We start from the raw sequence: 24678 nt of genomic DNA on the forward strand, positions 1-24678 counted from the left end.
CGCCTCCTCATCCCCTGGTGATCAGCACGCGTTCCCAGGCAAGCGTGCTCTTTGGGAGGGACCGGGAATGCTGGTAGTTATCGCTAAGACCCTGTCAACGAGGCTCAGGCCCTGCCTGGTGGGGCCTGTCCCCATGGATGACTATGGTGGCAGCACAGAGATATTCTGGGGGAACGATGTGCAGCGTTTCTGAGACGTGCCTCTGGCCCGGAGCCCGGCTTAGCCCACAGGGTGTGAGTAGACGGGACTGGGGGCCGCTCAGAGCAGGCGGGCTGGGGGGATGTCCGCCCGAGTTCACGCTCCGGACAGCATTAGTAAAAAGACGAAGACAGACACGCAAACGGCTTTTGCTGAGGCTCAGGTGGGCTGCAGAGAGCTGAGTGAAACCCTGAGCCCCCCAGACTGGAGAGAAGCAGGAGGCAGGCTCCTGAGACACCTATGCTGAGGAACGAGACGTGCCCAGCCAGCCGGGTGCCCGCTGACCCCGTCACAGCTGCAGCTTGCAATCCTGACCCCCGACGGGGCAGCGTCCCTCGAGAAGACCCTGGGCTATCAACATCCCTGCTCGGGTAGAGGCAGAGGGAGGCCAATGCAGCCACGAGGGCAGGACACCTGCTGTGGACGCCTCCCTCCAGGGACGCGAGGACGGGGACCCACGTGTCCGCGAGCACTGCGGGGGGAGCGCCCCCGTGACGGTCCCGCTTGCGTTCATCTGCCCTCAACCTCTCCCTGCCCCACCCCACTTGTGGGCAAGGGCAGTCATTTGGGGGTCTCTCTAGCCGATGCAACGGGCACGGGAGGTGTCCCCCAGGCAGACATGGGATGGCCACAGCGAGAGGCAAGGCTGTCCCTGGTGGAGGGGGCGCGGCTGCCGCCTGCCCTCCAGCCTGGGGAAGGTGAGGGGTGGGCTCTGGCGGGTACCTACCTGGTTCTTAGCCTGCCTGTACAGAGTCTGTTTTAAAGTCTCAGAATCTAAGGTGGAATTAAGCACATCTTTAACTTCAAATGCTTCCTCAGCTGCTCTGCGCAGATCCAGCCCCTTCCCAAAAGTCGGCATCGGCTCCAAAGCCAACAGACCTCCTGGGTGCTCCTCAACACACCTGCACCAACGACCGGAGAGGGGCCCGCCGTTAGCCGGTCTGGCCTCTCGCCACCTCTCTGACGCCCCACGGCTGGCTCCGTGCCTGCATGCACGCCACGGCATCTCCACGAGCCACATGCACGAGGAGACAGACACATGGACACACGGACACCTGGACGGAAGCCACACGGATGCAGGAGAGCGACGGAGGGAGGGCACGGAAGGAGGTGAGCACGTGCACACGCTGCAGGCAGCAGGCAGGGCGCTTGGGTCTCGGGGATGGGGGGCAGCCGGGGACGCCTCGGTTCCCGAGAATCTGGGCGGCTCTGGAGAGGCCCGGGGCTCCTGCTCCCAGGACTCAGGGCTGGGAGGAAACGGGCCATCTCGGAAAGGCCTCCGGGATCTACGGGCCTCCCCCAGGAGGATCTTGGAATGCCGGCAGCATCCCTGGTGCTGAAAGGAGGCGGCGAGCAGTCGGGACCTGGGGGACGTGGCTGTGGTCCACCTGCTTCCAGAACTGTGGGTGCTCAGCCCCCACCCCTCACAGCCCGCTGGAGGCCAGATGTCACCGCTCCGGGTTCTTCCGCAGGGCCGGACACGGCCCGTGGGTCCAGGACCAGCTCCCTCTCAGTCTTCCCCTCCCCCACTCTGCTTCCAGGCCTGGGGAAGCGTGTGTGTGTGTGCGTGTGAGTTTGGGGGGCTGGGGCCCTGACCCCCTTTCCTGGGGCCCGGCCTCCGCCTTGCCTGCACACAGAAGTCCCTGCAGTAGGAACGCCTGCTGGGAAGCAGGGTGAGCCCCGCTGGGTGGACGGCAGGTGTGGGAATGAGGCCCCCCCCCCACGGTGCTCGGCCCCGCCCCCGCCCGGGTCCCCCGGCACGTGGGGCCCCCGGAGGGCCGGTGCCCACCTTCGGGTGTGGTCGAAGCCCACGGCCAGCGAGGCGGGCGGCACCTCCTCGTCCTCATCCGCGTAGGCGCCCTGGGGCTCAGGGGTGGGGGACGCGGTGTCGTCCTGCGACCTCCCCGCCAGGCTGTCGTCGTCCTCCAGCTCCTCCTCCTCGTCCTCCTCCACATCCTCCGGCTTCCCGCCGGCCAGGCCCGGGCACTGGGGGGCACCATCCAGGTCCTGGACTTCCGGCCTGAAACGACACGGAGGGAGTCGGCCACAGACGCCCGGAGGCCAGTGGGTCGGCTCCAGCGGCTTCAGCTCCTCCGCCCTCCCTGATGGCCCCCCCGCCCCCTGCAAAGGCAGCCTGCCCCCCGCGGTCACTGAACCCTCAGAGCCGGGGTCCCAAGTGGCTCTTCCGCACCCTCGGCCTCCGCTGCCATCCTTGTGGAGGGAGTGACTCAGCCAGAGAAGGGTGACTGCCGAGGGCCGGGCAGGGGCTGGGCGGGGACCGCTGGGCGGCAGGGCTCCTGTCATGCCGGCGTGGACCCCGGGCCACTCAGGGGTTCAGGGAAGGAAGCCACGGCCGGCCTGGTGGGGAAGGGGGCTCTGGGCTTGGGCACCGCACAAGGGGCGCCCTCGGGGAGGCTCCGAGCACGGGAGGTTTGCCGGCTCAGCCCTGATGGATGCCTGGTCCTCCCCGCCCGCCATGGGGACACGAGGACGGGGCGGCCCCTCTGCAGACGGAGCGTCTGGGATCCAGGGTCCCGGACCGTGCCGACCGGGCTGTTGTCAGCGATGGAAACCAGCCAGGGGGGGTGTCTCCTACAGCCCAGACCCCACCTCATCTCCCTCGGGGTCCCTGCAGCCGGGCGAGCCTTTCCCACCCCGGGTCCTCATTACCGAAAAGAGAAAACAAGCAGTGAGGGAGAGGGTGCGCATTCTCTTCAGAAAACGTCACCAGCTTTGTCTGGTTCGTCTGCAATTCTGTGACCAGGTGCTGTGGCCACGGGTGGGCTGGGCCCGAGGCCATCTGGGCAGGTGTCTGACACGGGGGCAGAGGGGGGTAGGGAGGGCGAGGCATAGGCTTCCTGAGCCCGGGTTCGGAGCCCCCGGTACCCCTCCTCCTGGACCTCACACGGCCCACGGAGTCTGTCCACTGCTGTCAGGGGAGACTGGGGGTCCCGCTCGGGGCACCAAGGCGAGAGGATACGTCCCCCCCGAGTGCTCACCACCTCCAAACGCAGAGAGGGTGGGGGGCCGGGCTGGGCTTGGGGAGACCCCGATGGCCCTGCTCTCGGCCGTCCCTGTCTTCACTTCTTCTCTTTCCACGGGGAAGTATGCGGATGCTGAGAGCTGACCTGCCCTCCGGGACAGGCAGGACCCCAGCACGTTTCCCTCGTCACCAGGTGCACGCCCGTCCACCGCGGTGAGGCCCCCAGAGCCAGGTCCTGCCTCCCACTCTGGCTCTTGGCAGGGTCCCCTTGGACAGGGCTTGCCATCTCGGAGCCCACGCCCTCCCAGGGACGTGAGAACAGGCCCCACGCTGAGGGCTGATGCACAGCGCAGGTGGGGACCCTGGGCCCCAGGGCTCGGACCAGCGCGAAGCCCTGTGTGTCAGTTTAGCAAACGAGCTCTCTGTGCAGGTTTATACATGAGCCCCGCTCTGTAGGAGTAGCAACCTTGAGCGCTTTGTCTCTGTGTCCCCAGCCCCGCCCTGCGTAGAGGGTCTGCTCATTGGTCGGAGGCCTGCATCAAGCACCAGAGCTCACTGGGTGGGTGGAGGGGGCGGATACGGCAGGGACAGAGCGGTGGGGGGGGGTCTGGCTGGAGATGGCTTCGGACAGAGAGGACACCAGGACGAGTGTCCAGGCCTCCACACAGCTGCCTGGGGCGGGGGAGTCTCCCCGAGGCCACCGTACCAGAGCAGCACGGCTGTGGCTCAAACAGCGGGGATCCATCCCTCCCTGTCCTAGAGTCTAGACGTCCCAGATCCCGCTGTCCCAGCGCTGCTTCTCCTCCCAGCCCCTCCCCTGGACTCCAGGGGTCTGCTGGCGATGCTTGGGACTCCTTGGCTTGTGGACACATCACCCGATCTCTGCGTTGTCCTCACACGGTACCTCCCTGTGCGTGTGTGTGTGTCCCAATCTCCCCCTTTTCTAGGGACACCAGTCCTATCGGATATGGGCCACCCGACTCCAGTAAGACCTTATCTTAACTAACTACAACTTAAGACCCTATTTCCAAATAAGGTCACACTCTGAGGTGCTGGAGATTAGGATTTCAACATAGGAATTTGGGGGGGGGACAGGATTCAGCCCAGGAGTTTCTGGGATTGTAGGGCCAGGAAGCCTGGCAGGCCCTGAGTTCTCACTGACGGTCAAGAGAAAGACGCTGGTTCTGGATGATGTTAGTATTGGCCCCTAATAGGACCGCCAACATCCTAACGCTTTCCGCACATTAGCCGACAAACGTCAACCGCGACCATGGTCTCCATTTCAGACGACGATGTGCAGGCACCTCCAGTGGCTCCCGGCTCCCGGGATGCAGCGTCAGCAGGAGGGGCCAGCCGAGGGCCTGGGTTGGCAGGGTGGCTCTGCCCGGGCTTTCTGAGGGACGTGAGGCCAGCCTCCTCTGAGCCCCACGGACCACCGCCCCGGGGCCCTGGTTGAAATGTTCTGCTCTGTGGGGTTAGGATGGTACCATTCCCGCTTCCCTTTGGGGACAACTCCTCTGTCTGGTGGCTCTCTTGGAGTGTCCTCCTCGTGGCTGAGAGCTGGGCCTGTCACCCAAGCCTGAGGTGTGGGAGCCACCCCGGCATGGTCACCCACCCCAAGGAGGATGCCCCGGGCATGTCCTTGTCGGTTCTCATCTGGCTTCGCCCTGGGCACAAAGGGAGAGTCTTTAACAGCCAGGATGTGCCTCGTGGCCTGGCCCCTGGGTGCTCAGGTCCGTGACTTTCTCTGAAGGTGGAGATCACAGAGCTTGAACTACGGACAGCTCTCAGAGCCGTGGGGTGCTGTCTGAGCACAACTCCGCACCCCACACGCCGGGAGCAGATGGCAGGGGCTGGGTTCCCATGAGACCATAGCGTGCACCCAGAGCCAAGGATGGACATGGGCACTTTGCTGGCTGTAGAGCAGGCAGGGCTGCCCCCAGGAGTGAGGTCTCCACTGCCAGCCAGGGCTCTGGGATGCGCAGCCCATGGCCAGCCTCTCCCACATCCCCTCCTCTGAGCCCACCCAGGCGCCAGGTGAGATCACCTTCCCGGGCATAGATTCAGGACTTAGCGGAGCCAGAAACAGTCCAAGTGTCATGTCATGCCCATTTGTAGATTTGACAGGTCTTTTTGGCGCCCCTGCTCTGCCCCCAGGGGCACCAGTGATGTGGGAACAGACAGGCTCTTGGGGAGCTGGGTGTCCTGGGGGACCCTCGTCACCTTGCTGGGGATGGGTGGGGAGGGACCCGGGCCCTGGGGCCGCAGAGCCACAGCCCACCCACTCCTCTGGGCCTCTGCAGAATTAGGGGAGCACATCCCTGAGGACTCTTGGAGTTTGGGCATCTCTGATTCTCTGCCAGCTGAGCCCTCGGATGGAGGTTATGCAGAATTCCCTCCGTATCCTTGAATTCCCAATTCCGCTGTTCTTCTGCCTCTGTGTGTGTGTATTTAAAGGGGCAGCACTCTTGTTAAGAAACCTTTTGTGCCTCGGATTAAATAAGAATGTCCTGGAGTTTCAGAGGCGTGGCAGATCTCATGGCAGGAGCCGTCACCTGGCCCATGTTTGGCTGCACGTCTCTTAACCGTGAGGCCAAACTGTGCCATTTAGGCTTGTGTGCTGGCACTGCACTGAGTGTGTGACACACGCCATCAGGCCAGGGTGTTTGCTCTAATCACCCTCTGCAGGTGGAGAAACCGAGGCAGAGAGGGGGCTGGGACGGACACTGGCTGCAGAGCCCACGGGCCTCGCCCTCTGCGGTGGGCCTGGGGTCCCTGGTGCTGGGATGGGGGACCCTGCTGTGGGCGTGACCACACAGGTGACCATGCAGAGCCCAGACCTTCCTGGGGCCCCGGGATGGGTTTCTTACCGCTTGTCTGTTCGCGTTGTTGCTTGGTTCATCTCGCTGTTGGCAATAAAGTTTCTGATTTCTGAGAAATAGGAGTCTTCCTTCTCATCTAAAAGTGCATGGTGGTCCGACTCGGAGGCGGGGGAGGAGGTGCTGGTCCCCAGGTGGTTCGTGAGGACCCCTGAATGCTGGCTCACTGCAGTGAGGGCGGGGGAGCATCAGAGGAGGGCGTCCCTCAGCTGAGCCCCTCCCTCCACGGCGCACCAGTGACGGGGCGGGCAGCCAAGCAGGGTGCGCATTTGGGGCGCTCTTAGGGAACCCACTTCTTAGGAAAACCCAAGAGGACGAGATTCTCCTTAATGGAAGTGGTTTGAGGGGTGACTGCAAGCTTTCCCACAGAACTAGCATGCGTTCCCTTCCTGCCCCTCCCTCCTCCCCCTCCCCCCAGCCCCTCCCCCCGCCCCCTCCCCCTCCCCCCGCCCCTCCCCACCGGACAGACCCCCACCTGGCGCGTGCTCGTGCTCGTGCTTCTTCAGGTGTCTGTCCAGGTTGGTCTGCTGCCCGAAGCAGCGGTTGCACAGGTGGCACTTGAAGGGCTTCTCCTTGTTGTGGATGTTCCGGACGTGCCGCTGGAGGTTGGAGGAGATGCTGAAGGACCGGTCGCAGTACTTACACCTGTAAGACACGGCACCTCAGCGGAGCCCCCGGCCTTGAGGAGACCCCCCCAGGCCACTGGGAGGCGGTCCTGGCAAAGCTGCCCCTGGAAGCGGGGGCTCCCCCCCCAGACCCCTGGGCGGCGGATGGTGTCGGACTGTGCCCTGAGCAGGCGGGGGGGACCCTCTGGGGCCTGTGCCCCTGGGTGGGCAGCATCGGACCCTCCGGCGTCTCCCCTCATCTCTCGCCCTCTCTGCTGTCTGGGTCCGCCCAGCGCGGAGGCCAGGGCCTGGCGGTCCACGGCAGAGGGCGGCGTGCTCCCGGCAGCCTCAAGGGGGCACCCGCGCACCAGGAAAGATGCTCCTGGCAGGTTTTCCTGGGAAGGAGAAGCCCAGACCCGCTGCCTGCAACCTTCCTCCCTGGCGGAGAACCCCACCCTGGCCTGGTCCCGGCCCCTCTTTGCAGGTCCTTGGACGGACCGCATCTCCCTTGGGGCCTCAGCTGGCCAGTCCATTAACAGGGCGTGGGGGCTGCCCCAACTCTCTCGAGCATCCTTCACTGACTGCCCTGAGGTGAAGAGGGCTCCCAGCCTCACCCCGTCAGGTGGCCTCCGTCCGTGGACCCCCTTCAGTGGGGGGCGCCCTCAGCCCCTCTGCAGGGGCACCCGTTGCCAGGCTGCACGGCACACTTGGGAAATTAGAAAAAGACGCTCTTTCCTCCAGATGCTTCTGTTGTCAGAATATTGTCGTGACCCCCCAAGTTTACCAGAGCAAAGCGCTTTACTGACGGCAAGTTGCCATGAGGCACGATTTGAGACGCCTGCCACGTGCAGGTCCCCGTGGGTGTGGGGCCTCGTGTGGGCACAGCCTTCACGACCACCCTTGGCGGCCCCGAGGGCAGGGAAAGGGAGGGTGATCACCAGGGGAACTGACAGCGAGGGGGCCTGAGGACACCGGCCCTGAGAAGCAAGAAGCAGAGAGAACGAGAGCGCCTGAGCGACACCGGCCCTGAGAAGCAAGAAGCAGAGAGAATGAGAGAGAGAGAGAGAGAGAGAGAGCCGGGCCGGGGACGGAGGACCACAGCCACCAGCTCTGCAGACGCTGCCACCTCCTCCTGGCGGCAGGAGTCCCGGCCAAGGCCGTCCACCGCTCCCACCCGCTCTGCACGTCCAGCTGGGCCATGGCAGAGGCACTCCGGCTCAGGGGTCTCCCGTCGCACACGTGTGCGCGCGTCTCAGCGTGCTCTTGCGCACACGTGTGGCTATGTGCACGCTTGCGGGTGCGTGTGCAGTGTGTGTGCACACGTGTTGGTGGGCACGCTCGTGTGCACCTGGCCTCAGAACTCCTCCAGGGATGCTCATCCAAGTCTCAGAGGCAAAGGTGCACCCACTGAAACATCCATCCCTGTGCTCAGGTCTCTTCCTGCTTTGGAAACGAGCTTCCGTGGAGCGACAAGCATAGAGGCGAGCACGGCAGAACGCTGCCTGGCCGAGCCCTTCAGGAGGCAGAGTCTATGCAGCCAGTGCAGCGGGGCATGAGCTCGGGACCAGTGGGTCCACCCAGAGGGCGTGGCTGGAAGGCGTGGGGACCTGTCCTGAGGACGCGGCCTGGCATTCCTACAGGGGCCGGTGGCTGTGTTCCAGCACAGCGTACTGGTCACAAGCACTCGGTCATGTGCACGGGGACGTGCCTGAGGACGCTCTGGGGCCCTGGCCTCCCATCTGGGGCCGGCCTGGCGGGGGCCTTCCCAGTGCCGCCCACCCAGACCCGAGGTGCCCGCCTGACACTTGACATTCAGAGGCTGGCCCTGCCCGGGGAGTCTGGGCAACCTCAGTGCTCCCAGGGCCCCCGAGGAAGGAAGCCTGAGGCCCCCACTAGCCGCTGCCGGGGCCCAAGAGCTGAGCTTTCCCTGCTCGAAGGGGTGGCAGCTTTATGAAGCTCTGTCCTGGTAGGTTGAGGGGCTCCAAGTTACCCCCACCTCCCCTCCTGTGGGATAACCCCTGGGGAGAGGGGCCCAGCTAGAGGGAGCCCCTACGGCTCCCCTGGTGTGATTCTGGGGCTTCATTTACTCAGTTCCCGAAGCGTCCAAGTTCTGCCTGAGGCCAGGCTGACGCTGGCTCCCTCCACAGCAGACGGGCTAAGAGCCATCCGTGATCTACACACTAACCCACTGGGCTCCTCCTGAGCCACCCTCAGCCTTCTCTGCTCCTTGGTGCCAGGCCGGCCTGTTGGGCCAGCTGAGCTGCCTCCGGGCCCCTGGGTGTCCCTGGGATGTGGGGCCTCGGTCCTCCCACAGCCTCATGACTTGGACCCACGTCCTGGCTGCCAGCACCGGGAAGGTGGCTATCTTGTCTTTCTCAGCCTGCGGTGCCAGAGCAGCTGGGCTGGGGCTCGAGCCCTCTCCCTGGCTGGGCTGAGCAGAGATACTCAGGTGTCCTCTGACCTGGCGCTCCCCTCTCAACGGTGCAGAAAGGAGGATTTTTACATCCCAGCCTGCACCGTCTCGCTCCCCCACTCTGCCCCCAGCACACCCCCGAAGTTACAGAAACCCTCCACCCCCAGTGGTGCCAGGCTCGCCCGTAGGGCGAGTGCAAGGCCAAGCTGGCCCCAGCCCGGGTCTGGGTGTTCGCCCCCTGCCTGTCCAACAGGCTTCACACAGGCTGCGTGGTGCGCCCGCCTTGGTCTACACAGGTGCCTGCACGCTTAGCCTTCCTTCCCTGTATCTTTGGAAATTCAGGGACCCTCTGCAAGCTCCACCAGCGGCCGTGCATTATCCCAGAGCAGTGGGAACCCTGAGTACGAAACAGGATTGGACGAGGAGCTCATCACAGACCTGAGGCCTCCCACCCCCAACCTCTGCGGGGCTGGGGAGGGCAGCGACGCATTCAATCTGGTCACAGAGTCCTGAATCTGGCCCTCTCCTGGTCCTAATCTAAATAAATGGCCCAGAGAAGTACATTTGAAATTTAGGGGACTGGTGAGCCCAGGGCTGCGCGGGAGCCGGGCTCTCAGAGCAGCTGGGATTTGCGTTGTAAATAAGCTGACAAGTGGCTAGTGAAATTTATGGCCGTGCTGTATAAAATAACACTCCATCGCGCTCCAGCAGGAGTGGGAGAGCAAAGACCGGCTGGCCACGGCGGCGGGCAGGAAGGGCCTTGAGGGGACCTTGCTGTGACCGCATCTGCCGCCGCCCTGGGAAAGCCAGCCGTGGTAGAAACCCAGCACCACGTGTAGGGGGGTGAAATGGCCCTCGGGGGGCTGGCAGCGTCCTCCCCGGGACCCAGTGGGGCCACACCAGCCATCACAGGGAGAAACGCCTCTGGTCTTTGTAAAAGCCGGGAAAGAAAGAAGAGATTTTGAAACACAGCCCTAACAATAAAACGAGCAAAGAAAGGACACCTATGGGCCACCCATAGCCCCGACGGAAATGGTAACAGGACCTTGCTGGGTGCTTTGACTTAACACAGTTAGCGAGACGGGGAGCCAGGGAGGAAACGCACTGCAGATGGGGAGGTGAGCGTCCTTAAAGCCGGAATCCCAGGTCCTGCCAGGAGACCATGGCCAGTCCACGAGCGCTCGCATCCAGAGTGTGACTCGAGGCCCCCCACCCCTGGGCAGCAGCTGGGGGGACCCCTGAGCACGGCGGCTGCCAGGACAGATGAAGGAAGCGGCCCCCCTTGTTCCCAATCCAATTTTTATATCTCTCTTCCCACATCTCAATAAGCCCTCCGTGCTGGAGCTTGAAGGAATGTGTCATCAACTGCCCCTCGCCCCGCAGCTTCACCCAAAGATCTCTAAGCCAGGACACGGGCTGGGCCGGATAGAGGTGTGACCTCCTCTCCAGCAAACGTATCAGTCACACTAAGGGGTCTGTCTTTCTCTTGCTTGCGAGGGGCCCCCGCCAGCCGGGCCTGTCCTGGCACACACGCAGCGCACACACATGGGCTCCGGGCAGGCGGCGGGCGGTTTTCATCAGACCTGGCCTGGGCCGGCAACGGGCTTCTGTGGACAGACCTGCACATTTTCCTTCTCCAATTCAAGCCCTTCCGATTCACAGAGTGAGCCCAGAAGCCTCAGCGACGTCCCAAGCACAGTCCCACACCCCGAACTCCTCATCGTAGGCTGCCTTGAACCAGACGTGGTCAGGATTTGCAGCACAAACTCACAAACTTTCAAAGCAATCATTGTTACCAGCGTTGAAACTCACAGATTGGAAAGAGCAAAAGAAATCGATGATAATTAAACCCTTCTGTAAACACGGCCCGGCCCCCAGGGGCTCCTACACGCCACCCTGTCCAGAAGTTGGTTCCCTTACAGAAAACACACGTGGCTCCTTTTCAGGGAGGGAACCAGGCCACACCCGCCTCTGTTAAGTTGTAAGTCACTTTTTGAGGGAACGGGGGGCTGTGTGTTGTGGGCAGGCCGAGGGCACTGAACAGACGACGTGAGCTGACGCTTACCCGGCTAGGACAGGGCACGGTGACTGTGACACTTGCAGGGGCCCCGTGTGGCCGCCCGGCCGAGGGATGGGGACACGCCCCAATCTCCAGGGCCGGTGGGTGACTCCCAGCTCTGTGCGGCGGCCAGAGGACAGGAATCTCATGTTGCCAACTTAAAACCACACCAAACCCCTTACTGCCGGTGGCTGCCGTTCACCAGACAGCCCAGAATGTCGTCCTGGCATTGGGACCAGCATTTCCCCAATTTGCCTCATGGTCACCATCCCCTGGGACTCCCAGGGTCCCCCTGGGTGGGGTCCCCAAAAGCCAGGGCACTACCCTCAGCTCTCTTCCTGCCTGACAAATGCCCCAGGGACCAAGGGGAAAGGCCAGAATGGTAAACCACCATGGCCATGATCTCGGACCCCTGGCAGGTCAGGGGCGTCTCTAAGCCTGGGGCTCCAAGTCTTTGAAATGGGGTGATGCCTCCACTAGTTGTGAACACGAAATGCACTGGCTCTCACACCCCCCATGCGCTTGTGGTCACATCTCTGCAGGCAGGAGCCCAGGCACCGAGGAGTGAGGTTGGGGGCAGAGGCGGCTTCCGTCCAGGGCGGTCAGGGGGATGTAAGGAATCCCTCAGGATGCCCCAAGCTTGGGTGGGACCCGAATTTGCATGGAGCTCCTTTTCCTCTGAGACCAGCCCACCCCGCCTTAGGTGCTTGCTCTGGTCCCCTGCCCAGGGCTAGGTCAGCGATGGCTGACGGCCGTGGTGAGGTGAGCGGAGGTGGGCTGGGTGGTGGTGAGGCTGAGGCTCCCCCCGCCAGACCACCCCTGGGCCTGGCTTCTCTGCTCCAGTCGACACCCCCGCGGCAGGTGGGAGGGCTGCTCCTGGGCACCCTTCTGGGTCAGTAGATGGGTACCTTCCGGTAGCCTAACCTTTACAACGCCCCTGGGCGCAGGATGGCTGAGGGGCCAGGAGGGAGGGGCGCAGGAAGTGAGCTGGTGCAAGCATGCTGGCTCCCACCCGCTGCCCTTCCTGCCCGCCAGAAGCCTGCACCCCCTACCGGGCGGGCTCCTACCTGTACGGCTGCTCGCCGGTGTGTGTCCTCAGGTGTCTCGTGAGGTTTGCTGACCGGGGGAAGATCTTGCCACAGTACCTGGAGTGGAGGGGCGGGGGAGGGATGCGTGAAGCAGACGCGCCGCCAGAGACGCGGGCGCCCAGGTGCTTTCCCGTACTGTTTCTCCCACACCTGGGGGCCGGTGGCCCGGCTGCACACCCTGCATTTCAGTCTCTCCTTAGCCCCGGGGCCCAGCGGAGGCTCACAGAGAAGCTGGACTTGCACCACTGAGCAGGCGGCACCGGCCCCCACCCTGGCCCGCTCGGGGCCGTCCCCCCGCGACCCCCCCGCCGCCAAGCAGTTTCTCAGCCCCGGAGCCCAGCCTTGGCCTAGCCGGCAAGGGCCGGCCTGCACAAGCCCGTGCACCTGGGGACGGACCATCTCTCCCCAGCACTGGGCTCCCCACCGGCCCCCAGAGCTGTGGTTAAACACTGACCGCGGCGCCTCAGCCTCCGGCCTTGCGAACTCCGACCGGCTGGCCGAGGTTGCACTTTCTTGCGCTCACGGCAGCACAGCTTGGTGGGGGGCACGTGCATATCTTTGGGGAATGACGTCAAGGGGACAATGGGCCATCGGTTGCTACCACGCTGTACCCTGGCTGAGACTGAGAGCTTTCTCCTGGAAGTGCAGGCTCACGGGCCGGCGTGGCACCTGTGGCCACTTTGCCGGGGCCGCCCCAGGGGCTCTCAGCATCTCACCTGCACGTGTAGCGCTCCTTGCCCTTCCTGAGGATGGGGTCCGAGAGCGTCGGGGGCGGGGACCGGAAGTTGAAGGGGTGGGGGGGGAGGGGCTGCAGGGAGCCGCCGGATTCCGCCTTCATGGCCGCGAAGCTCTCCAGCTTCTCAGTCATGGTCTCGATGGCTGACATCTGTTGGCAGGAGAGCGGGAGAGACTGTGGGGCGCCCCCGAGCCGCCCCCTCTCTTGACGCGCGGGAACCCCCCCACGGGCATCTGGGGGTCCTGGATGACTGAGCACGTCACGGGCCCCCAGGACAAGGAGGTGGTCACTGGAACCCGTGGCCTCCTCCTTCTTCTTGACCACTGGGCTGGGTTCCTTCATTTTCTGCAGCCAGCCCTGCTCTTGTCCTTGCCTGAAAGCCCCTCACAATCCAGGGTCTAGGCTGGGGGAGCCGCCACTGACCTTCCCCAGCCAACCTGTGCTGGTTGAGATGTGGGTGATGCAGGCTGCCGACACTTGCAATTACACAGCCCTTTACTTTGAAACAAGCCAGCAAGGCCCTGCTGGCTCGACCCCCGGCCAGCACTCCTGATGGCTAGTTTGGGTTAAAGACAGAATTACATCCAATTTTTTTTTTTTTTTTTTTTTGGAGTGGTGAAAAATTGATAGCTACCTGAATCAATCTCAGGTTAAAACATGAATCACGAGCCTGAGGCACTACCAGCACCTAGTGGCAGCAGGCCATAATTGCGGGCAAAGTGCTAAAAGGAAATTCAACAGCCTAAGGTTGGATTCCACTAACTAAATGTTCGGAATGATAACTCCAACGTGACATGGCACAGGACACGGTGACACGGGCAAGAGGGGCTGCCTCTCTGCTCCTTGGAGATGCCAAGGTGTTGCCTGGGGAGGAGAAGGGAGTCACCTCCTCCTGGCATTGGTCATTTCCAGCTGGTGGGCAGGGTTCTGATCAGAATCCCAGGCTGCACCTGCCCTGAGGCCCTGGGGCTGGGGGACAGGAGAGGGGAGGGGGCTGCACAGGCCTCAGCAGCACTTCTCCCCCAGAGAGTGCCCGCTGCAAGCCAGGCCCCGTGGGAGGCTGGGATGAGACCAGAAAAGGAAGAGCTTTCATTATGCCCCGAGCCCCTCAAGGTTTAGGCTGGGGAACAACTGATTGGTTACAATAAGACACCAGAAAGGGGTTTACAAACAGAAAATGGGGTCCATCAGCCTCCCTTGACCCTGGGCTGCCGCCTGGGCCCTGGCCAGCTCCGCCCAGTTGCAGGGCTTTGGGCCTCGCCATCCTTGTGGGGCAGGCACGCTCCCCATCAGATGCACACAATGCTTCCAGCCATGGGTGGCCCCACCCATCCCCACTGATGGACAGAGGGACACGGCCTTGGCCCTCAGCTGCCGTCCAGCCTCTCGTTAGCCCCTCCACGGCCTGGACGAGGGGACCTGGGCATACAGACTGCTGTTCATCTGCTTGTGGGTCTCAGTTTTAGCCACAGCTGTGGGAGGCTCGGGGACTCTCCACCACCCCAGACTCCCCAGGACCCCAGAGTGGGCTGGCAGGACTGCCTCACCCTGCACCCCATACACCTGCATGTCGGGCCTCAGCAATGAAAGGCCCTGGCAAGGTCCTGCCAGGCAGCTGACCAATGCAGGCTGGCGTCTTCGTGCAGTGGTGACCCCTAGACTTTGTAGAGGCCACGAGTTCTCCTGTCCGAGTGATGGTCTGACCTCAGACCATTTAATCAGGTGACTTACTAGTCCTCTCTCCTGCCCCCACCCCTGGCCCTGGGCCCACGGGCAGGCAGCAGGGGTGGCAGGTGGGGGGAGCGGGCAGCAGGGACAATGCGCGGCCGGCCCCCCGCCAGGCCCCTCTTCCTCAGGCCCGGGAGGGTCCGGCCTGCCTGGCCCTCTCCGCCTGATCAGATATTCCCGGCCGAGCTCCCGCACAAACACAAACACAGGATGTGCCTGGCTGGCCTGCCGGCTTTTTCCAGCCGGTCCCGAGGAAATCAGGGGAAGTTCTTAACCAAACTCCGAGGCCCCAGCGAGACAATGGGAGGCTCTAAGTTTAGCTGTGAACCCAGGCAGGGCGCAGGTTCCACAAACCGCGGGGTTTGTCCCAGGCGGGAAACTCGGAGCAGGAGAACAATGCCCGGGTCTCGAGTCTGGGTCCAGGCCTGTCCCACAGCTCAGCCCCCGGCCCCTCCGGCTGGGACAGGGGAGGCCCGTGGCTCTGGGGCGGGGGCTGGGCCCCAAGCAGTGAGGACAGGTGGGCACCGGGGCAGGGAATCAGGGGGACTCCGCCGGCCCCGCTGCTCACCCCCCCTGCTGCCACCTCTCTGCGCCCACCCCTTGGGAGGATGCGGCCAGGGGGACACAGGAGTGCCTGTAGGCTTGGTGGGGTCTGCGGCCACTGCCCAGACTTGGGGGTTCTCTTTCCCAGACCCCTGATTCTAGTCTTGACAGGCGGCCTCTCCACCCTCTGCATCCCCGGGTGAGGGTGGTCCCCCTGCCCACTGCCCCCCGGGACGCCCTGCCCTCGACGCCAGTCCCTCTGCTGTTGTCCTGCCCCCTGCCTCTGCCCTCCTGCACTCAGGCCCTTCTCCTCCTGCTCTTTCCCCTTAAGGATCCCCAAGTCCCTCGTACCAGAGAGACTGCTGGCGTCCACGCCTCCCCGGCTCTCTCGTGTCTATTCTCCCTACATTCAAAATTCTTGGGTTCGCTCCATCCGAGCTGCTGCCCACCGCCCCATGCAAGTTCACTCACCCTCCTAGAGCTTGAGCCACAGGTCACTGGGGCCCCTTGTGGACCGGGGTCCTTGGCTGCCTCTGAGGGACCCACAGGGTGCCCCCACAGAGGACCACCCTCCTTCCTCACCTGTCCTGGCCCCTCCCATCCTCCCCAGCCTCAAAGGGACCCGTGGGTCTGCAGGGACGGGAAGCGGAGACCCGCCTGGGGTGTGCGCCTTGGCCCGTACGGACCCTGGGGCTCCTGGCTGGGCCTTACCTGGGGGTGGAAGAGCAGTGGGGACGGCCGCAGGTACTTCTCCTTAAGGGCTCCCACTGGGTCGGTCACCTTCCGCTTCTCCACCCTGCTGGACAGCAACACAGAGGGTTACGGACCCCACCGAGCGGCCCAGCGCTGGGCGCTGTCGGTCACGAGGTGGGGGGCCACCACGGCGGCCCAGCTTCCATGTCCCCTGTGGCCACGTCTCACCTGACACTGTGGGGACGTCTGTGACCCAGCCTCACAGTTGCCTGCCCGAGCACGAGCTCCCCATCACCACGCCCAGGTCTGGACCCCTTCGAGTCTCCCCAGTGTCCGCCCCCCTCCCCCCCCCCCCAGCTGCTGGCACCCAGGTACGTGATGAACGCTTGATGCTGGAGCCAGGAGCCTTCTGAAGGGCCCGCATGCTAACTGTCCTGTCAGCCCAGCGAGGGCTCCCCCGAAGCAGAATGTGGAGAACACGGGGGCTGCCGCCTACACCCCACGTCCCTCTCCCTCCCGGCCCGTGGCACGGGCGCTCTGCCTGACTGGGCGGATACACGTGAGTGACCGGTAGGTCTCTATCCCGGGGAGGCTGCAGGGCCTCCCCGCGGCAGCCAGGCAGGGTCTACCTAAAACCTCAAGACAGCTGCTGGAGGTGACAATCCTAGAACATTCCCCAAATGCCAGGACAACTGTCAGTCACAAGCAGAGGAGGTGGCCATCCCTCCTCTCCCTGACCTCTCCTCTACTCTGTCCCAAGGACGCCTCCCTCAGTTTCCCCTGGGGGAGTGTCGAGATTTACAAAGTGGGATTTGGGGAGGCCTGCCACCTCCCCACAGGCAGCCACAGCTGCGGTGACGCGCCACCTCGCTTGCCCAGGGCCACGCTCCCATCCCTCTTAGGCTCAGCTCTGCCCCCAGGGGACTGGCTGGGGCCTTGACCGGAGCAGGACGGGGATGGCCGCAAGGGCAGGGGCCCAGAGGCGGGAGCACCCCGTGGAGCGCAGGCGGCCACAGGTGACCCCACCGAGACCCCAAGCCGGGTCCAAGGGGAGGAGGTTGTCTCCACGTGGGAAGTTGGCTTGAGGGGCACCTCGCTTTGCAGGGCTTAGCAGAGGCCCTGTTCAAAGCTGGACTGAGTTGGCCTTTCAACACGGCCCCCTGGGGGGGTGGCGTGGGCCGAGAGGAAGGGGCCCCACGTCGGGGGGTTGTTAAATGTCTTCTGCCTTTTCCCGACTTCCGTGTCTAGCGGCAGCCCAGTGGGCTGCTCCGAGCGACCCCTGCCAGCTGACCCCACAGACCCCAGTGGACACGTGCTCTTCCAAGGCTCATGGCTTTTGTCACCACACCGTCCCCAGCCCATCTTGCAGAGACAGCAGTACGTGGCGGTGAGAGGGGCTGGAGGGCTGTGGGGTGCCAGCCTGGCGGCGTTAGGGTTCCTCCAACCCGGGGGAGGGAGGATTGTGGGTATACGTCCACAGTCACTGCTGGGGCGTGGCCCATGGGGAGTTTTGCTGGAGTCACCCCAGAACCACCCAGGAGCTGAGGGGACCCTGTCCCCTAGCTCTGGGCCAGCCTGTTAACAGGCAGTGACAGTCGCCCACACCTTTACTTGGAGGGGAACCTTCCCGACACCATGAGTGTTTATCTTGACTGGGCTTGGGGGGCGGTGGGGAGAAAATTTGGAGCTAATCTACTCTCGGGCATTTTGCTGGTGCCTGTGTACAAAGCTGGGGGCCAGGCAGCCCCTCCACCAGCCACTGTACTCTAAATCCTGAGGGCAAGAGCCTAGCGCACACCGGGTCTCGGAGGAGCTCGGACAGGACCCGGGTTGGGGGCGCCTGTGGCCAGTTCCCGCCTCGGGGCCAGACTGGCTGCTCCCCCAGCTTCCAGGAAAAGGCCCTAAACTAGGCCTGGAGGGGGAGGAGAGGGGCACAGAAGGGTTGGGGTCCAGGAGGAGAGCTGGGACGGGGTGCACGAGGAGGCCAGGGACCGAGCAGGAACAGTTAACCGAGAGCCTCTTGCAGGCCCGCTGGCTCCAACTCCGGAGGCCCGACTAGAAGCGTCCCTCCCTAGGTCTCCAATCCTGCCCCAATCCTCTGCACAAGGGCGGCTCGTCCCGGGGGGCATCCTCCCTCGAGCCCCAGGTGTCTCCTGGCTCCCCGTGGGTCCCGGAGATTCTTATTCTAGCTGGCAGATGCTCCCTGGGCCTTTGATAGCCATGTTCACCCCAGAAACCCTATGAGCTGCTGTCAGCAAACCATCTATGGATGGCGTGTTCTTAAAGAAAGACCCAAGGGGGGCATTTTTCATGTTTCCTGTGATGACGCCAGCAGGACCTGGCAGGAAACGGGGCCGGCAGCAGACACAGGCCGGCCAGGGCCCCGGGTGAGCGTGGAGGGCGGGGACCCGAGACGGCGCCAGAGGGCGGAGCAGGAGGCTGGCCCATCTCCCTCGCTGGCAGCTCTGCCATCATTTCTTTCCACTGCACCTTTAGCAGAGGTGACCTCACCTGCACACGCATCCCCAGGCCCTGCCTGGCCCCTGGGGAATAGCAGGCACGCAAGCCCTCAAGGCGGCCACATGCTCCCTGAATGCCCGTGTGGACACACTTACGTGTGTGCACACGGGCCCCTCCCACACAGAGCCGTGGACCTGTATCAGGGGCTGAGCCAACACGCCTGCCTGCCTGCCCCTCCAGGCCCCCTCCCAGGCCCGTCCACGGGCACAGCCCCCTCCTCAGGGCTCAGCCTGCCCAGCACCCCCAGGACAAGTGTGGTGGGCGGTCAGACCCCTCTCACCTAACAAACCCGCCTGATCAAACCGTGCCCAGAAGCCGGGGAGGGGGATTCAACTGGCCCCTCACTGGGAAGGTATCAGAGGAATGGGACACTGTTTTTTGGCAAACCTTCCAAAGCTTCCTCCTTCCTTCCTCCCCCTCCTCCCACTGGGGACCAGCAGCTCCTCCTCTGGTCTCCCCTGGGCCACCAGAAGCCCCAGCTGTGGAGCAGCCACAGGGAAGCAGGGATGCTGAAGCAGAGGGAGGAGCCAGGAGTGCCGTGGGCAGAGTCTGTCCAGAGAAGGTGGCCGGAGCCTCCAGCAGGCGGGTGTCTGGGGTGGAGCCTGAGGGCAGGCTGCCGGGGCGGGGGGGGGGGGGGGGGGGAGGTAAGGGCTCGAGGGAGGACGGCGGGGGTCTCCCAGCGGCTGTCAGCGAAAGGGAGCCAGGGGTGCCCAGGAGACCCCACCAGGGGCCCACCCCAGGAAAGGGCCAAGCCGGGCATGGACCCCAAGCGGCATGGACACCCCAGAGCCGAGGCGCCTGCTGAAGCCGCAAAGGCAGAGGGACGAAGCCTGGGGGGGCAGGCGAGAGCGTCCCCTCCCGCCGCAGGGCTCACCTGGCGGCCCACCTGGGTGGCAGCCCCTCTGGAGAGCGGGTGAGGGCGGGGCATGTTAATACCTGTAGATGGGGTCCATGAAGAAGGGCGACGGCCTGGCGTAGTGCAGGGACGGCTGCTGGGGCAGCTGCGCCGGGCACGCCTTGGGCGGCCCCTCGCCGGCCCCCAGCCTGCGCTCGCCGTACACGTGGTTCTTGCGGGGCTCCCGGGTCCCTCCGTTCTGGCTGGCCCGCACCCGGCTGCCGATGCTGAGGTCCAGCGGCTGCTCCTCGCCGGACGCCGGGGCCGGGGGCACCTTGGGCGCCGGCAGGACGGGCTTGGCCTCTTTGGGTTTGGTGGTGAGGTCGAAGGGTGACTCGGCGCTGGGGCCACCGGCCTTGAGGGCGTCCCGGGGCGACTTTGGCTCGGCCTTGACCAGCAGGCTGTGCGCGAGGGCGCGGTCTGTGAAGGGGTACAGGGAGTGGGGGAAGTTGGGCAGGAACTGAAAGGGGAACACGGAGTGGTAGGGCAGCGCGCCCAGCTTCTTCTCCTGCATGCCCATGAAGCCGGGCCCGAAGTACTTCTCGGCGATGGACGCGATGGCCTTGATGGAGTCGCCCGCGGCGCCCGACGCTGTCAGCAGCTGCTCCTCGGGCGGCGGGAAGAAGTGCTGGGAGTAGAAGGCGGGCACCTCGCCCACGCTGTTGGGGGCGCCGGGGGCCACCGCGCCGCCCCCGAGCTCGGCCTTGCCCTCGGCCGCCTTGGCCTTGGCCTTGGCCTTGTCGCGGTCGCTGTCAGCGTCGCTGTCCAGGTCGGAGCCCGTGCCCGTGGTCGTGTCCAGGTCGGTCCCGGTTGTGGTGTTGATATCCTCGAAGTCGCTGCCGTCTGACAGGTCGCTGCCCCGGGGCTTGAGCTTGGCGGCGTACGCGTCCTCCAGGCGGCTCTCCGGCTTCTCCTCGGGCCCCGCGGCTGCCGCGGCGCCCTGCCCGCTGCTGCCGATGGCGGAGACGAGGGGCAGGGCCGGGTTGCCCAGGGGGCTGGGGAGCTTGGTGTCCTGCGTGTGGTTCTGGGGGCTCTTGAGCAGCGGCATGGGAGGTAGCAGGGGCGGCCGGGGGTACAGGGACGGAGGGAAGACGCCTGGGAAGCCGGGCGTGAGCGTGGGGAAGGCGGGGGGCGCCGCCGAGAAGGGCAGGCTCCCTGGGTGCGGCCTGGAGGGGAAGTACTCGTTGAAGCCCAGGCCGGCGTGGTTGAGGCTGGGGTGTGGCTTGGCCTTGTCCATCATGGGGCTGGGGGTCAGGGGCAGGCCCGGCGCGAAGATGCCGCCCGGCGTGTAATGGTTCTTGCCCTCGCAGAAGCGCCGGTGCTTGTTGAGGGAAGAGGTAGTGCTGAACATCTGCCCGCAGTCCTTGCACTTGATCTGCGTGCGGCAGTCGGCGTGCATGCGTTTGTGGCGGCACAGGTTGGAGAACTGCGTGTAGGACTTGTGGCAGACCTCACCTGAAACGTCAGCAGAAGCGAAGACCGGCAGCTATGAAATGATGGAAACCCTGCGCTGCAGGGTCCTGGGGGTGAGACCGGGGCGCTCTGGCCTCGGTGACCGGGAGCAGCGTGTGCTTAGGTACGTGAGCATCTGTGTGTGTGTGTGTGTGTGCACGCGCGTGCACACGCGGGCATCTGTGTCACTGTGTGTGTGTACCTACATACGTGCTTACATGTGTAGGCATGCATGCATGTGCGCACATGTGTCCGCGGGCACATGTGTGCTTGTGTACACACGTGTCATGCACGAGTGTGCATGTTCACACACGTGTGTACGTTGTACTTCAGGTGTGTACGTCATACATGTGTGCCAGCACGCGCGTGTGCACGCATACGTACAGCTGCACGTGCACCCTACCTGGGACTGGCCTCTGGTGACCGGCACGGATTGGCGAGGACACTCCCGTGCCTTCCCTGGGGTCCCTGGGCTGGCCTGGGTAGGTCTCCAGCTGCCTCAACCTTCTCCGCTGGAGAAAGGGGCCCTGACGCTCTTTGTGCCCTCCTAGCCCCCATGAGTTTGCCATGTGGCGCCAAGGCCTTCAAAATCGTTCCCAGAGACAAAGTCGTGGCACGCCATCACGTCTGCAGCTGCACCAGCCGCCCAGAACGCCCATCCGCCCTCCCTGCCACGTCAGCCACACTGTGCCAGCAGGGGCGAGGGAAACACCGAACCCCGGGCTAGGTCTCCCACTTTGTAAAGTTTAAAATGCTCTCTCTTTCCCCCCTCTTTCTGTCCCAGGCCCTGTGACCTGCACCCAGGACAGGAAGGCCTCAGGAGGGACCGGCCCCTTGGGGTTCTTAGTCCCAGAGGCTGGGCTTTGGGAGCACGGGTCCTGGCTGTGTGAGGTCACCGTCTGGGGGTGGCCTGAAGGTGGAGATGGGAGGGGAGCCACGTGGAGAGGGCTAGTTCCACGTTTGAGAAAATGGAAACCTCTCCCAACTGGGATGGAGAGGCCGCACCAGCTCTGGTTGCCAGACGCCGGCCTCTGCTCTTAACAGGAGAGGGTGGTGGCGGCCGAGGCCAAACGCCAGGACCCAGAGGCCCTGGGGACCCAGTCTCGGCCATTTTCCCAACGGCCTGTGAGCTGAGTGCCGGCCAACTGCCAGTTTTTCTTTCTGCTCTTGTTTTTCTAACCAGCAAGGGAGGAATGATCACACACACACACACACACACACACACGCACACACGCTGTGTGTGTCTCTCTCTGCAGGACAATTTGCTTCCTAAATGCAGCCCCAGTGGAAACAATGATTTCAGTGCGTTTCTTGCTCACCGCACACCCTCCGCTGCCTGATGTCATGCGGCTCTAGCTGGGAGCGCTGGCCCGCAGATGATCGTGTCTTTAATCACAATATCTATTTATATTAACGGCTCTGCCTTCCTGGTCGTCTGGCTTGGCGGGACGTTTTCAAGGCTGAGGGGGAAGAGCACTGCCTCATTTGATCAAATCTGCCCATTTTGGGAGGCGGCTGGTGCAGAGAGGTTGTTCCACAGATGGTCTATAAATACCCGCAGGCCTCCGCCAGCCCTAGGGGGAGAAAGGCCGCTCCACAGCTCAGGGCACCTGGCCAGACGAGTGATACCTTGCTGTATCCCCGGCCCCCGAAGAGGCTCTGTGACACCCTCTGCCCCCCATAGCAGGCCTCTGTGGCACCTCGTTAGTGGCTGCTGCCATCCTGAGCTTGGAAACTGGCCTTGAGCAGGCTCCCACCCAAGGCAGCTCTCAGGAGGGGCCCCTGGGGCCAGTGGCCATGCCTGGGCACAGGGAGCCTGGGACCCTTGCTTCCCACCCACCCACTCACACGATAAAGGGATCCTGCAGAGATGCTGGGGCTACAGAGAGGCCTCTGGGAGACTGAGGTCCTTGGAGAGGCAGGTCCTGGCCCTGGGATGGCTGACCGCTGGCTTAGAGCCGGTGACGGGAGGTGGCTGCCCGCAGGGGCTGGGAAAGGCCTGGGCAGCCCATAGTGAACTGGACGTGGGACCAGCGCCTGGTGGATGGTGCCCCAGGCCCTGCTGGGATGCAGAGGGGCCCTAGCCAGTACTTATTCTGATCAGCAGTTTCTTCTCCTGTAGGGTACGTGCAGGGATGCACACACACATGTGCACACACATGCACATGTACACACTCACTCCTAAGAAGGTCCTTTCTAAAAAGTGCCCACAGGAGCCAGTCTGCCTGTGTGCACGGATACACCCTCGCCCTGACCCCCCACATTTGAGTTTCCCGATGCAAGACACCCCACCGGGAGGTTATGCTGCCTTGGGCTGTGTGGTCAGTGAGGCTGGGACTTGGGGCAGGTTTGGTGCCCATGATGTGTGCTGTGTGTGGGCGCCCAGGGGCCGCCCGGCGGGGGACGGAGTCTGTGCACGAGTGACCGGCCGCCGTGAGCCCTTGCTCCCCCGGTGGCCCATCTGTTCTCAGAAGCGCTGCATCGTTTGCCCTGTGCTCACTTGTTCACAGTTTCCTTTCCAGAGTTGACCCCCTTAACCGTGGGCCAAAGGATGCTCTGCCCTGGTCGAGAGGATGCGCAGGCTGATCTTCACGTCTAATCTAACTTCTCACATTTGCATCTCCCTCTCATACATGGCACCTGGCCAAGTTTGGGGTTTTCTCTTTCGTTTTACCCCCTTGGCCAAAAGCCAAGGCCCAAGGTGGGCACGGGGCACAGACGAGAGGCGGAGGGCTGCTGATAGCCGGTGGGGCCCGTCCAGGCTGCCCCGTGTCCTCCGCATCTGCACACAGAGTCCGTGCAGGCAGCGGAAACAGTGGGCTCGGACCCTTCCCGACTGCTGAGGTTCCCAGAACTTACGTTATGACTACAAGCCAACACGACTTCACAAAGCCCATTTGCACGCCCAGAGAAGCAATGACTTGTAAGCCTGTGTGCAAGTTTCCTTTCCAAGCTGGCTGAAAAGCTTAGAAACCTATGATAGATGCACTCACGTGCACTTCCTCCCACAGGGGGACTTGATGGGATGCTCGTCCTGGAAGCAGGATATGCACCAGTCCCACAGTCCCGGCCCCCAGCCTCCACTCCCACCCAGCCCACTCCTTCCTGGCCCCTCCCAGAGGGAATGGGCCCTGCTCCCATCGAGACTCGGATGCTCTTTCCAGGGTCTGCAGGTGAAGGAGGTGGTGGGTAAGAGGAAGATGGCCCCAGTGAGGTGGCCACCAGGCACAGCGCTCTCTCCCTTTGCTTCCTCGACCGAGGGAGCAGGTGACCCAGGCAGGCTGGGGGCTCAGTCACCTCTAGCAGGACAGCTGGAAGCTTGGGCTCAAGGCAGTGGGCAGGAGGGGGGCACAGCCTCAGCTATTCAACAAAGGCCCGAGAAGCCAGTCAGCATGGCCTCTTTGGGGCAGGAGTCCAGCCCTGTACAACCCCCAAGTCGGTGAAAACACCCAGAGCCAAGTCTTCAAGCTCCCAGAGTTACCCCCCGACACACACACTGACGTGCTGGACCCCAAGAGGCCCCAGGCTGCCCAGCCTGGGGTCAGGAGCCAGGCCCCTTGAGCTGGAATCCGGGCTCTGCAGCCGAGCCTCGAGGGCCTGGTCATTTAACGTTTCCACGCGCTTCCTTCTCTGTCAGTTCCCTTCAGTTGGACATAGTGCGGCCCCTGCTCCGTAAGGTTTTGGAAGGATGCTGTGAGGTCATGCGTGTGAAGTGATGGCTCAGCGCAACCTCGTGTGGGCAGTGAGTCAGCACGGTGCTGGTGTGAATGATGGGTCAGTGCTGTGGTGGTGTGAACAGTGGCTCAGCAGAATCTCGTGTGAAGTGAGACTCGGCGCGATGCTCAGTATCTTCCAAACTCCGAGAACCAGGGTCATGCCCCCGCGG

At 63.7% G+C, this 24678-nt stretch overlaps 1 protein-coding gene across 7 annotated transcripts in view; it reads right to left on the minus strand.

Moving 5' to 3' along the window:
* The window catches only part of PRDM16 (PR/SET domain 16), a 326161-nt gene that overhangs the window by 2939 nt on the left and 298544 nt on the right, over positions 1-24678 (minus strand). For 2 of the 7 annotated variants that reach the window (XM_061185103.1, XM_061185097.1), the window contains 8 exons: positions 19382-20795; positions 15944-16031; positions 12942-13111; positions 12205-12282; positions 6536-6705; positions 6052-6226; positions 1988-2218; positions 1101-1534 (listed from right to left, as the gene is read on the minus strand). In XM_061185103.1, the coding sequence (XP_061041086.1) occupies positions 1101-1534; positions 1988-2218; positions 6052-6226; positions 6536-6705; positions 12205-12282; positions 12942-13111; positions 15944-16031; positions 19382-20795 (2760 nt within the window). Of the gene's footprint in view, positions 1-925; positions 1535-1987; positions 2219-6051; positions 6227-6535; positions 6706-12204; positions 12283-12941; positions 13112-15943; positions 16032-19381; positions 20796-24678 lie in introns of all 7 variants that reach the window. The other 5 variants (XM_061185098.1, XM_061185101.1, XM_061185100.1 and 2 more) reach the window with 5 other exon arrangements.

Source organism: Eubalaena glacialis, chromosome 3 (assembly GCF_028564815.1).
Source record: "Eubalaena glacialis isolate mEubGla1 chromosome 3, mEubGla1.1.hap2.+ XY, whole genome shotgun sequence".
NCBI classification, from domain to species: Eukaryota; Metazoa; Chordata; class Mammalia; order Artiodactyla; family Balaenidae; genus Eubalaena; species Eubalaena glacialis.